We start from the raw sequence: 13288 nt of genomic DNA, 5'->3' as shown, positions 1-13288 counted from the left end.
CTGAGATGTAGTGCATAGAAAGAACTGGAGTGGAGTGAGACTCGATCACTGAGGAACTCCAGTGTTGAGACTGTGAGGTGAGGAACCTGAACCTCTGTATGTTACGTCGTAAGATCGATCCTGTAGCTACCTGTAATGAGAACCAGGTCAGAGCACAACTCCTGATGCCCGGGTCAGTAAAGTTCCTAATACTAATGCCACTGTGTGTGTATGTTTTCAGGAATCGAGCTGTGTCTGCCTGGCTGGCGTTTCTCCATGACGATGGTTGCTAACTTTGTGATGTTAGCAGGGCAGTTGTTAATGCCAGGGCTTGCTGCCGTGTGCTCTGATTGGAAGATCCTGCAAGCCGTCATCATCTGCCCCCTGTTGCTAATGCTGTCATACATATGGTCAGACCGCCCAACTGTCTGTCTCTCTGTCTGTCTCTCTGTCTGTCTTCCTGTTCGTCCGTCTGTTCGTCCGTCTGTCCGTCTGCATGTCCGCTTGTCTGCCTGCTTCTCTTTCTGTCTCTTTATTTGTCTGCCTGTCTTTCACTCTCATGTGTGTTTCATGTGTTGTTTGTGTGAAATGTTATAAATGTGTGTGTGTGTTCAGGTTATTTCCAGAGTCTCTGCGCTGGTTGTTAGCGACGCAGCAGTACACTCGCGCCAAATGGCTTATCGAGCGCATTGCTAAGAAGAACAACACAAACGTGGACACGCATGAGCTTATCACAGGTACTTAACCTCACCTGGACAAAGGTAAACACCCTCACCTGGACACACACAAACTCATTACAGGTACATAACCTCACCTGGACACACGCTCAGCTGGATACACACAAGCTTATAACAAGTACACAACCTCACCTGGACACATGCTAATCCCTAAAGAGTGCTTAAGCATCTGGTGCATGATCTTATCTCACCAACATGTAATGCTAATGAATGCCAATTACGCTAATGCCTAATAATATCTTTATAACACTGCTGCAGATTCTGTAACTGTGTGTGTGTGTGTTTCAGAGCTGAACAGGGTTTTGGAGAAGCCACCGAAGAAGACATGTATAGTGAAGATGGTGGGCACGAGGAACCTGTGGAAGAACATTGTGGTCCTGTGTGTCAACTCGTAAATATCCCTCTATCTCCTACACACTCACAGCGGCAGGGAATTCTTTAGCTCCTAATACCCATAATGCACCTGATTACCCGTAATGCACCGGAATACCCATAATGCAATTTTTTTCTACACAGACAGGATATATTTAACATTGTCTCTCTCTCTCTGTCTCACTCTCTCCAGGTTAACTGGTTATGGGATCCATCACTGTTTTGCACGCAGTATGATGGATCAGGATAGCGATCGCGTCACCATGTTCCATAACTTCTATGCTGATTATTATACGATGGCGGGAATCGCTGTGGCAACGGGGCTTGCGCTGTGTCCAGCAGTGGGAATTATGGGTCGTCGGGGGGGTTTACTAATGTTCATGATCATCACTGCACTGGCATCGCTGCTGCAGCTCGGCCTGCTCAACTGTGAGCGCACACACACAGACGTGCACACACACACACACACAGGGGCATGTGTACACACACACACACACACAGACGTGCACATGCATACACACACACACACACAGGGGCATGTGTATACACACACACACACACACACACAGGGGCATGTGTATACACACACACACACACACACACACACAGACGTGTACATGCATACACACACACACACACACAGGGGCATGTGTATACACACACACACACACACACAGACGTGTACATGCATACACACACACACACACACACAGGGGCATGTGTATACACACACACACACACAGACGTGTACATGCATACACACACACACACACAGACGTGCACACACACACACACACACACACACACACACAGACCCCCATGCACGCACACACAGCAGGGTTCTCTGGGGTCACAGGTGCACTAGTGGGTTTGGATAAGGTGGGGAGAGAGCAGGAACCGGAGAATCCAGGAAGCAGAGAGAAACAAAACAAAGAAAAACAGGAAGTATACGTGACAGACAGATGAACAGAAACAGGATAAACAGGAAGTAATTAATTATGCATAACAATTATAAAGAACGAGTACCATGCACACACACACACACACACACACACGATATTGAGTATTAATTATACACTAATGTGTTTGATCTGTGTGTGTGTCTGTGTGTTTCTTTCCTCTCTGGCGTGTTCCTGCTGGATTCAGTGATTGGAAAATATAGCGTCCAGCTTAAGATCGGTACGTCTCTCTCTCCCTCTCACACACACACACACACACACACACACACACACACACACACACACCTCCCTTTTATCTGTCCTTTTATTGTTCACTTGAGTGTTTATATCTTAGAACCAGTCTGTTCTAACAGTCAGGGAAAACACTCTGAGAACTTTCACCCCACCATGAGTGGGTACTATAGTTACAGCACCATGCTGCATTACTTAAGTTCTCAAGCTAAAAAGAACATTCTTTGTAGTGAAAATTCTGAGTTAAATGGGTTATGGGTTTAGGGGTTTGGGGTAGAACCTCCTGGGTTAAGGTTCCAGGCTGTGGGTCCCCTGTTCCAGAGGGGATCATGTACATACAGTGAGGTCAATAATTTTTGGACGTTGACAAAAATATTTAGACATTGTCTACCACAGTATATTGGAGATGAAATTAAATAATGAATATTGACCAGAGTAATTACAGATGGTTTAGCACAAGATGGACACCACTGGTAAGCCTCAAAAGCAGGAAGACCACATTAGAGTTTATCAAAACAACCTGGAACAACATCCTATGGACAGATGAGACAAAGATGAACTTGTATGCTTCAGAACTCATTGGATGGAGCTTCACCGTGCAGATGGACAATGGTCTTAAGCATACTTTAAAAGCAACCATTGATTTATTTAAGGAAAAGAAGTGAAATGTTCTGGAAAGTCCGAGTCAATCACCTGCTGAATCCACCTAAGCTGTATTTCACCTGCTGAAGGTAAAACTGAAGACAAAACACCATGAGAACAAGAAGGAAATGAAGACAGCTGCAGTAAAGACCTGGCAGAACATCAGCAGGGAGAAAACCCAGCGTCTGGTGATGTCTGTGGGTTCCAGACTTCAGATAGTCAGTGACTGCAAAAGCTTTGCAACCAAGTATTAGAAATTACAAGTTAATTTATGATTGTTAGTCCACCGTTCACCCGATTTGGATGTAAATACCCTCAAATTAAACCTGAAAGTCTGCACTTTGTGCTCATATTCATTATTGCATTTAAACCCTAATGTACTGTGGTAGTGAGGCATATTAGTGTGGTTTCTTTCAGGCTAATCTTCATTTAACTGTCTCTCTCTGTCTCTCTGTCTCTCTCTCTCTGTAGAGTCAGAAACTCTCACGTCAGACTTCCACGTGGCGTTCTCCATCATCGGCATGTTCTCCTCGCAGGCTGTCAGTAATCTGAGCATCTTTTTCTGTGCAGAGATCACCCCCACTGTGATCAGGTGAGCTGAACTGCACTCAGCATGCTGGAACATACCATCACTAATGCACTGGAGGGGAAAATTAATTCATTAATAAATTTGCTCTTGTGATATTTAGCAAGATTTTTTAAAAATATTTTACATTCTGACTTTATATTCATAATCCTGAAATCTAATATTAAATGTTTAAATGAAAAGTCAGCACAAACATAAAATTGAATAAACTCAGATCAGACCTGAATTTCTCTCTGTGTGGCTGCAGAATAAACGAACATAGCAACATTTCATGTTTATGTTTAAAAAAACCTATAAATGATCTGTATTATATTTAACATTATTATTAGTAAATTACTTTGATCACTGCAGTATCAAATAAAATATTAAAAGAAAAAACTCAAACTTAAAACACACACACACACCCCCCAGAGGCTAAAGCACAGGTCAGCTGATCTGTTCTCGAGTGTGTGTGTGTGTGTGTGTGTGTGTGTGGTGAGGGTGGTGGTAAGGTCAGCGCTCCCTCTACTGGTGTGTGTATGTGTGTGTGTGTGTGTGTGTGTGTGTGTGTGTGTGTGCTTAGATTTACATGTATGTATACAATTATGGTCAGTTATTACTTTATCACCATTTTTCACTTAAAAAGCTCTCTTTGGGTGTATAATTACTGACTGTACACAAGTCATTGTTTGACAGCTGTATCACAACATCAGTCATTTTTGACACTTTGAACTGACTACATAAATAAATAGAGATGCACTAATTTAATACCAGGAGCAGAAAACTACGGATCACTACAGATAAACACCAGATCTAGAGTAAATATAATTGTCGCCCAACACACAGTAAACATGTAAAATGAACTGCCTAATGTTCTGCCACGCCTGGTTTTTGCTCTAGAGCACCAACACGAAACACTTGTATGCATGTTCAATGCAGCACAGGTTAATTTACGGTTACCATAGCAACTCTGCAGCTTTCAATGCCTTTTCAAAGACTGCACAATGATCTGCTTAGTGGTGGAAGTGGACTCTAGGACAAAAACATATTTAGCTGTATAATACCACTGTATAACAATGTTATAGTTACACAAAATGAATAAATCAGTAACTCGAGTCTCCATATCTCTGTGTTGATCAGGGGAGGAGGTCTGGGTTTGGTGTTAGCGAGCGCCGGGTTTGGGATGCTAACGGCGCCCATCATGGAGCTGCACAATCAGAAAGGCTACTTCCTGCACCATGTGATCTTCGCCTGCTGCACGCTCATCTGCATCATCTGCATCCTGCTGCTCCCCGAGTCACGCCACCAGCCCCTCCCTGAGTCTCTGTCCGAGGGCGAGGGCTACACCCGCCACCCCCTGCTGCCCCCCCACAAAAAACCTGCTGAACAGCTTCACCTGCTGCCCGGCCCCCACGGCCGCAACTATGCCAATGACGAGCACGCCAACGACCGTGCTAATGACTATTCCAATGTCAGAGGCACGCCTCTGCGAGAGGTCGCTGTCTCTACTGTTGAGTCCACTGCCTCATCCACCATTGCCACTGATGATGACCCTGGCGAGGACCCTGGTGACGAACTTAATGCTGTGAGACTTAGCGTCCTCAGGCATCTCGACAACTCAATACCTCCAGCAACAGATTCACTTCCTGATCTCATTGTCAATGCCCCACCCCCTGATGCCTCAGAAACCCCACCCACTCTTCAAAGTAGCCCCTCCCCAGTCACCCTAGACTGTGAAACCCCGCCCATAATGGACGAAGTTGTCACCAAGTCTCCAGTAGGTGCATCTGTGAACCTTCCTGAACTCGTAGCCCCACCCATTACAAATGTAACTCCACCCGCACTTTCATTCTGCCCCCCTCCATCCTCTTCCTCTCCTATAGACTCTGATCCTTTGCTGTCCCCACCCCCTCAGTCAGGCTCCACCCCTTCAGAGCCTCCTTCACCAGCCATTTTAGATGAAACTGTGAAACGGTCATTACCTCTGACTGTGACACATCCAGTTCCCCCCTTTAAAGTGGACTCAACCATGTCCTCTCCCATAGACTCAGCTGTGGACTGTACCATCAGCACCACTAATGGGGGAGCGTCATCCTGATGGGCGTCAACATGGTGGGAATGTTTCTCAAATCTTTTGCCTTTGGCTGCTTCTCTCAAGCTGCTGCAAAGGGATTTACTGACATAAACAAAAGGGAGGAGCTTGACACCACATGGGAGCTTTAAAGGGTCCTGACTGGAAGAAAAAGGTGTCAGTCACCATGGATAACACTGGAATCACTGCTGCTGAGTAACCGTGAAATGACAAACTCTGAGTAGTGAAACTTTAACATTTTACTGACTAATTAAGAGAAATGGCAGATGTGGTACCGGCCACAACCCAATTCACTGGAAACTAGTTTTAGTGTTCTTTTTATTAGTGTGCTTTGTAAAACAAAAAGTGCTAAATGAGACATGCCCAAAAGGGAATCTTTACTTTAGCCAAAACAGCCGCTAAACAGTGTGTGTGTGTGTGTGTGTGTGCATGTGTAGTGCCAAGCCTGAAAGTCTCAAAACCATCAAACCTGATTTTAGATCCTATCCACTAAACCCTAAATCACTAAACCCTCAAAGAGTGAAACACTGAGCTCTAATCACTAAACCCTCAGAGAGTGAAACACTGAGCCCTAATAACTAAACCCTCAGAGAGTGAAACACTGAGCTCTAATAACTAAACCCTCAGAGAGTGAAACACTGAGCCCTAATCACTAAACCCTCAAAGAGTGAAACACTGAGCCCTAATCACTAAACCCTCAGAGAGTGAAACACTGAGCTCTAATAACTAAACCCTCAGGTTTCAAACACTGAGCCCTAATCACTAAACCCTCAGAGAGTGAAACACTGAGCCCTAATCACTAAACCCTCAGAGAGTGAAACACTGAGCCCTAATCACTAAACCCTCAAAGAGTGAAACACTGAGCCCTAATCACTAAACCCTCAGAGAGTGAAACACTGAGCTCTAATAACTAAACCCTCAGGTTTCAAACACTGAGCCCTAATCACTAAACCCTCAGAGAGTGAAACACTGAGCCCTAATCACTAAACCCTCAAAGAGTGAAACACTGAGCCCTAATCACTAAACCCTCAGAGAGTGAAACACTGAGCTCTAATAACTAAACCCTCAGGTTTCAAACACTGAGCCCTAATCACTAAACCCTCAAAGAGTGAAACACTGAGCCCTAATCACTAAACCCTCAGAGAGTGAAACACTGAGCTCTAATAACTAAACCCTCAGGTTTCAAACACTGAGCCCTAATCACTAAACCCTCAGAGAGTGAAACACTGAGCCCTAATCACTAAACCCTCAAAGAGTGAAACACTGAGCTCTAATCACTAAACCCTCAGAGAGTGAAACACTGAGCCCTAATCACTAAACCCTCAGAGAGTGAAACACTGAGCCCTAATCACTAAACCCTCAGAGAGTGAAACACTGAGCTCTAATAACTAAACCCTCAGGTTTCAAACACTGAGCCCTAATCACTAAACCCTCAGAGAGTGAAACACTGAGCCCTAATCACTAAACCCTCAGAGAGTGAAACACTGAGCTCTAATAACTAAACCCTCAGGTTTCAAACACTGAGCCCTAATCACTAAACCCTCAGAGAGTGAAACACTGAGCCCTAATCACTAAACCCTCAGAGAGTGAAACACTGAGCTCTAATCACTAAACCCTCAGGTTTCAAACACTGAGCCCTAATCACTAAACCCTCAGAGAGTGAAACACTGAGCCCTAATAACTAAACCCTCAGGTTTCAAACACTGAGCCCTAATCACTAAACCCTCAGAGAGTGAAACACTGAGCCCTAATCACTAAACCCTCAAAGAGTGAAACACTGAGCCCTAATCACTAAACCCTCAGGTTTCAAACACTGAGCCCTAATCACTAAACCCTCAAAGAGTGAAACACTGAGCTCTAATCACTAAACCCTCAGGTTTCAAACACTGAGCCCTAATCACTAAACCCTCAGGTTTCAAACACTGAGCCCTAATCACTAAACCCTCAGGTTTCAAACACTGAGCCCTAATCACTAAACATTAAACTCTAGTCCCACATCTATAACCTTTAAAAAACTCCTGGCCCTGTCCACTAAACCCTAAACCAGTGGCCCATTAAAGTATTTCACTGGACTGGTCCGAATACTGAAACAGCTGAAAAACAGATGAAAACAGTTTGTAGTTTCAGTGACTCTAGTTTTCTTAACATGATCCAGCGTGGCCTCTGTAGATCACCTGTTTCAGTTCATCCAATCTCACGCATGTGTATAAATTATTTAGCTGAAGAAGCTGATCAGACCTGAGATGAGCTACAGAGAGAGACAGAGAGGTCAGAAACAGAAGAGTTTTATTTCATTTACTCTCTCCGGTCTGATTAGTGAAGCCATGACATGACTTGTTAAAAATGAAAACAGAATGTTTAGATGAACAAACAGAAACGTGTGTTTATTCTCTTCAATCTCCAGTGAGCATGTGGTTTTTACTTTAATACAGGACTCAGATATGAAGCTCACAGAGCAAAGACAGGTTGTGTGTATTAACACTGGAATGTACAGGTTACTCCCACGGCTCTGTGTGGCGCTTTTACCGCTTTAATTCATTCATCTTCAGTAATAACTTTATCTGCTCAGAGTCACGCTCATGTAAAACTAGTTTGTTGTATTTTGCAGAAAGTTTTCTTAGAAAATATTGTGGGCGGGGACAAACAAACATAATAAGAGTGGGAGCGAGTTTGAGTGGAATTTAAAAAAACAATCACGCACACACACCTCTGTTTCAGAGCCCATGGCGTGAGTTTAAAGTGTTAACATGAAGCAACAATGAGAAACAAATTCAAATTGTCTTATTTATAGCCATTAACTAATCAGTGATGGTTCAGCGTTAAAAGGTCACTGTTGTTGTCAGTTGTGACAAAGTTCCTGATCTGGATCTTTATAAAGGAGGAATTTTATGTAACTGGACCTGCACACATTTTAGTTAATTAGCACTGGACTAAACTCTTAACTCCTGGCTCTGACCACTAAACCCTAACGGTACTCCCCTTCTGAGGGAGGAGGGGCACCTTAGTGAAACAGGACAAAGCCTTGCTGTTTAGGCGACCTCTTCAGTCAATGAGCTTTACAGCTGCACACACTACTGATGAAGGGATAGTGAATACTGGAGTAACCCCTAACCCCTAACCACTTTGTTCAAAAGGAAGGGATGGTGTAATAAAACACTATGAGACTCCTAATGCAGGTCAAAGGTCAAACCCTGGGGAGTTTGTGTGTGTATGTTTGTGTGTGGGTGTGTTGCTTCAGGATGTTTCTGTCCATGTCGCACTTTATCACCATGGCAACAGGGCATGTAAACATGTGGAAGAAGCTAAAATGAACTGATGTAAACCGTGTGATGATGTAAGACAAGTGTGTCGTGGCTTTTGATGGATTTTTTTAATAAGAATGTGTAAATATAAACACACACTGAGGGGGCGTGGCTACTGAGGAAGCAATAACGTATTTATTTACTGACATTTTACCACCATGTGAAATGTTTATTTTATCTTTTATAACAATGAACATAGGGACATGGATGGAATTCACCTCACAAATATTATAAATACTAAGATTAATATGTATAGTAATTAACGTATTTTTCCAGACTATAAGGTTTTTATATGAAGTTGAGTCACATAAAATTTTAACTCTGATTTAACTTTAATTAGCTTGAACTATCTTGCTAGCAATCTTGGCTAATTATTTTAAGAACACAATTAAATAGTTTACCCAATAATTGCTAGCATGGTACCAAACTTTAATATTAATCTAGCTAGTATTTTATGAGAAACTCAAATAAGTTTTAAAAGTTGGTGGTGATGTCACAAGGTCCAGTCTGTGATTGGCTGATTAGATTTGACGTAAGCTCTTTTTAACCCAGAAATGCCATTTATTCAGATATTCATTTTTATTCCGCACTGTCTCACCAATTTGGTCACCTGCCAATTTCCACCCACCAGCTAGCTCTTCTCTATCACATGAAAGCTACCAGCCAGGGAGGGTGAAGGATAACACATGCTTCCTCTGAGACACGTGCAGCCTTTTCAAACTGCTGCTCATGCTGCATCAAGCATAACACACTCAGAGGGAAATGCTTTCTGCCCTCTTCCACATTCATGAGCTCACAGATGCCCACGATTGGCTTGTGTTGTTGTGATTGACAGAGGAGAGAGCGTATGCCCCTCCTACCAAGACAGAATGGACAATTTTGCTTCTGGCCACAGATGGCTATGGCATCGTCAAGATTCAAACTTGCAATATTGATGTTCTTTTTCTTTTCTTTTTTTCTTTTACAAAGACACTTATAGTCAGGAAAAATACGCTAATTTGGAATTATTTTTTATTTTTTGCATCACATCAAAGAACAGGAAATGGAAAAAAACTGATTTTTAATATGGTTTGAGTTGCTAAAAATACCCTGAGTATTGTTTTAGCAGCAGGGAAATGAAGTATTGAAAATATATGATTAGCCAATGTTTTTAGCCAAACTCACACGTGGTGTTTTTTTCCCCCTCAGTGCCATGAGGACAGTGTTCATACGTGTTCACATGTCAGACATAATGTCATTAATAAAGAGCAAAATCATGTGAAAAAAAACACAGCAAACCTATTGTGCTGCGTGTAAGGGGTCAGTTATTAGCATGCCAATTATAGTTAGCATGGTGACAACATGCTGCAGGTAAGTGGTCTTTCTCTTCATATTAGCACTGTTCACTGTTTGGTTTAAAGCACATAAAAAAAAAAAAAAAGACAGCTATAACCAGCAATGTTTTTAAACCATCAGCCTGAGTCGAATGTGTTGAGTTCCGTAGTGTTAAGCTGAATGTTAACATTTTAAACACATACAGTGTTCGTTTTAAGCAGATTTACTTAGTTTAATTAATATGAGAGGAAATAACTGAGTTTCGTGAGTCACTGTAGTTTGTTGCTGATACACACATAATTCTCATTTAACACACACATTAATCTACACTGTCATCTAACAAACACACACGTTACTCTACATCACTGTCATCTAACAAACACACACGTTACTCTACATCACTGTCATCTAACAAACACACACGTTACTCTACATCACTGTCATCTAACACACACACGTTACTCTACATCGCTGTCATCTAACACACACACACGTTACTCTACATCACTGTCATCTAACACACACACGTTACTCTACATCACTGTCATCTAACACACACACACGTTACTCTACATCACTGTCATCTAACACACGCACGTTACTCTACATCACTGTCATCTAACACACACACGTTACTCTACATCGCTGTCATCTAACACACACACACGTTACTCTACATCACTGTCATCTAACAAACACACACGTTACTCTACATCACTGTCATCTAACAAACACACACGTTACTCTACATCACTGTCATCTAACACACACACGTTACTCTACATCACTGTCATCTAACACACACACACGTTACTCTACATCACTGTCATCTAACACACACACACGTTACTCTACATCACTGTCATCTAACAAACACACACGTTACTCTACATCACTGTCATCTAACAAACACACACGTTACTCTACATCACTGTCATCTAACACACACACGTTACTCTACATCACTGTCATCTAACACACACACACGTTACTCTACATCACTGTCATCTAACAAACACACACGTTACTCTACATCACTGTCATCTAACACACACACGTTACTCTACATCACTGTCATCTAACACACACACACGTTACTCTACATCACTGTCATCTAACACACACACGTTACTCTACATCACTGTCATCTAACACACACACACGTTACTCTACATCACTGTCATCTAACACACACACACGTTACTCTACATCACTGTCATCTAACACACACACACGTTACTCTACATCACTGTCATCTAACACACACACGTTACTCTACATCACTGTCATCTAACACACACACACGTTACTCTACATCACTGTCATCTAACACACACACACGTTACTCTACATCACTGTCATCTAACACACACACGTTACTCTACATCACTGTCATCTAACACACACACACGTTACTCTACATCACTGTCATCTAACACACACACGTTACTCTACATCACTGTCATCTAACACACACACACGTTACTCTACATCACTGTCATCTAACACACACACGTTACTCTACATCACTGTCATCTAACACACACACACACGTTACTCTACATCACTGTCATCTAACACACACACACACGTTACTCTACATCACTGTCATCTAACACACACACGTTACTCTACATCACTGTCATCTAACACACACACACGTTACTCTACATCACTGTCATCTAACACACACGTTACTCTACATCACTGTCATCTAACACACACTCACGTTACTCTACATCACTGTCATCTAACACACACACACGTTACTCTACATCACTGTCATCTAACACACACACGTTACTCTACATCACTGTCATCTAACACACACACACGTTACTCTACATCACTGTCATCTAACACACACACACGTTACTCTACATCACTGTCATCTAACACACACACACGTTACTCTACATCACTGTCATCTAACACACACACACGTTACTCTACATCACTGTCATCTAACACACACACACGTTACTCTACATCACTGTCATCTAACACACACACACACGTTACTCTACATCACTGTCATCTAACACACACACACGTTACTCTACATCACTGTCATCTAACACACACACACACGTTACTCTACATCACTGTCATCTAACACACACACGTTACTCTACATCACTGTCATCTAACACACACACACACGTTACTCTACATCACTGTCATCTAACACACACACGTTACTCTACATCACTGTCATCTAACACACACACGTTACTCTACATCACTGTCATCTAACACACACACACGTTACTCTACATCACTGTCATCTAACACACACACGTTACTCTACATCACTGTCATCTAACACACACACACGTTACTCTACATCACTGTCATCTAACACACACACACGTTACTCTACATCACTGTCATCTAACACACACACGTTACTCTACATCACTGTCATCTAACACACACACACGTTACTCTACATCACTGTCATCTAACAAACACACACGTTACTCTACATCACTGTCATCTAACACACACACGTTACTCTACATCACTGTCATCTGACACACACACGTTACTCTACATCGGTCATCTAACACACACACACGTTACTCTACATCACTGTCATCTAACACACACACACGTTACTCTACATCACTGTCATCTAACACACACACACGTTACTCTACATCACTGTCATCTAACACACACACGTTACTCTACATCACTGTCATCTAACACACACACACGTTACTCTACATCACGTCATCTAACACACACACACGTTACTCTACATCACTGTCATCTAACACACACACGTTACTCTACATCACTGTCATCTAACACACACACGTTACTCTACATCACTGTCATCTAACACACACACGTTACTCTACATCACTGTCATCTAACACACACACACACGTTACTCTACATCACTGTCATCTAACACACACACGTTACTCTACATCACTGTCATCTAACACACACACGTTACTCTACATCACTGTCATCTAACACACACACACGTTACTCTACATCACTGTCATCTAACACACACACACGTTACTCTACATCACTGTCATCTAACACACACACGTTACTCTACATCACTGTCATCT

General features: G+C 42.4%; 1 protein-coding gene across 1 annotated transcript in view; it reads left to right on the top strand.

Annotated features, from left to right (window-relative positions):
- The window catches only part of slc22a23 (solute carrier family 22 member 23), a 51026-nt gene extending 40865 nt beyond the window's left edge, over positions 1–10161 (top strand). Inside the window, exons 4-11 of the mRNA XM_053233453.1 lie at positions 221–389; positions 595–716; positions 1005–1107; positions 1282–1517; positions 2235–2267; positions 3392–3512; positions 4626–7270; positions 7490–10161. Of these exons, the coding sequence (XP_053089428.1) occupies positions 221–389; positions 595–716; positions 1005–1107; positions 1282–1517; positions 2235–2267; positions 3392–3512; positions 4626–5583 (1742 nt within the window). The 3' untranslated portion in view covers positions 5584–7270; positions 7490–10161. The remainder of the gene's footprint in view (positions 1–220; positions 390–594; positions 717–1004; positions 1108–1281; positions 1518–2234; positions 2268–3391; positions 3513–4625; positions 7271–7489) is intronic.
- Positions 10162–13288: the final 3127 nt, after the last annotated feature.

The sequence above is a fragment of the Pangasianodon hypophthalmus genome, chromosome 4, assembly GCF_027358585.1.
Source record: "Pangasianodon hypophthalmus isolate fPanHyp1 chromosome 4, fPanHyp1.pri, whole genome shotgun sequence".
In the NCBI taxonomy this organism is placed as follows: Eukaryota; Metazoa; Chordata; class Actinopteri; order Siluriformes; family Pangasiidae; genus Pangasianodon; species Pangasianodon hypophthalmus.
This window is presented reverse-complemented; position numbering and strand designations above follow the sequence as displayed.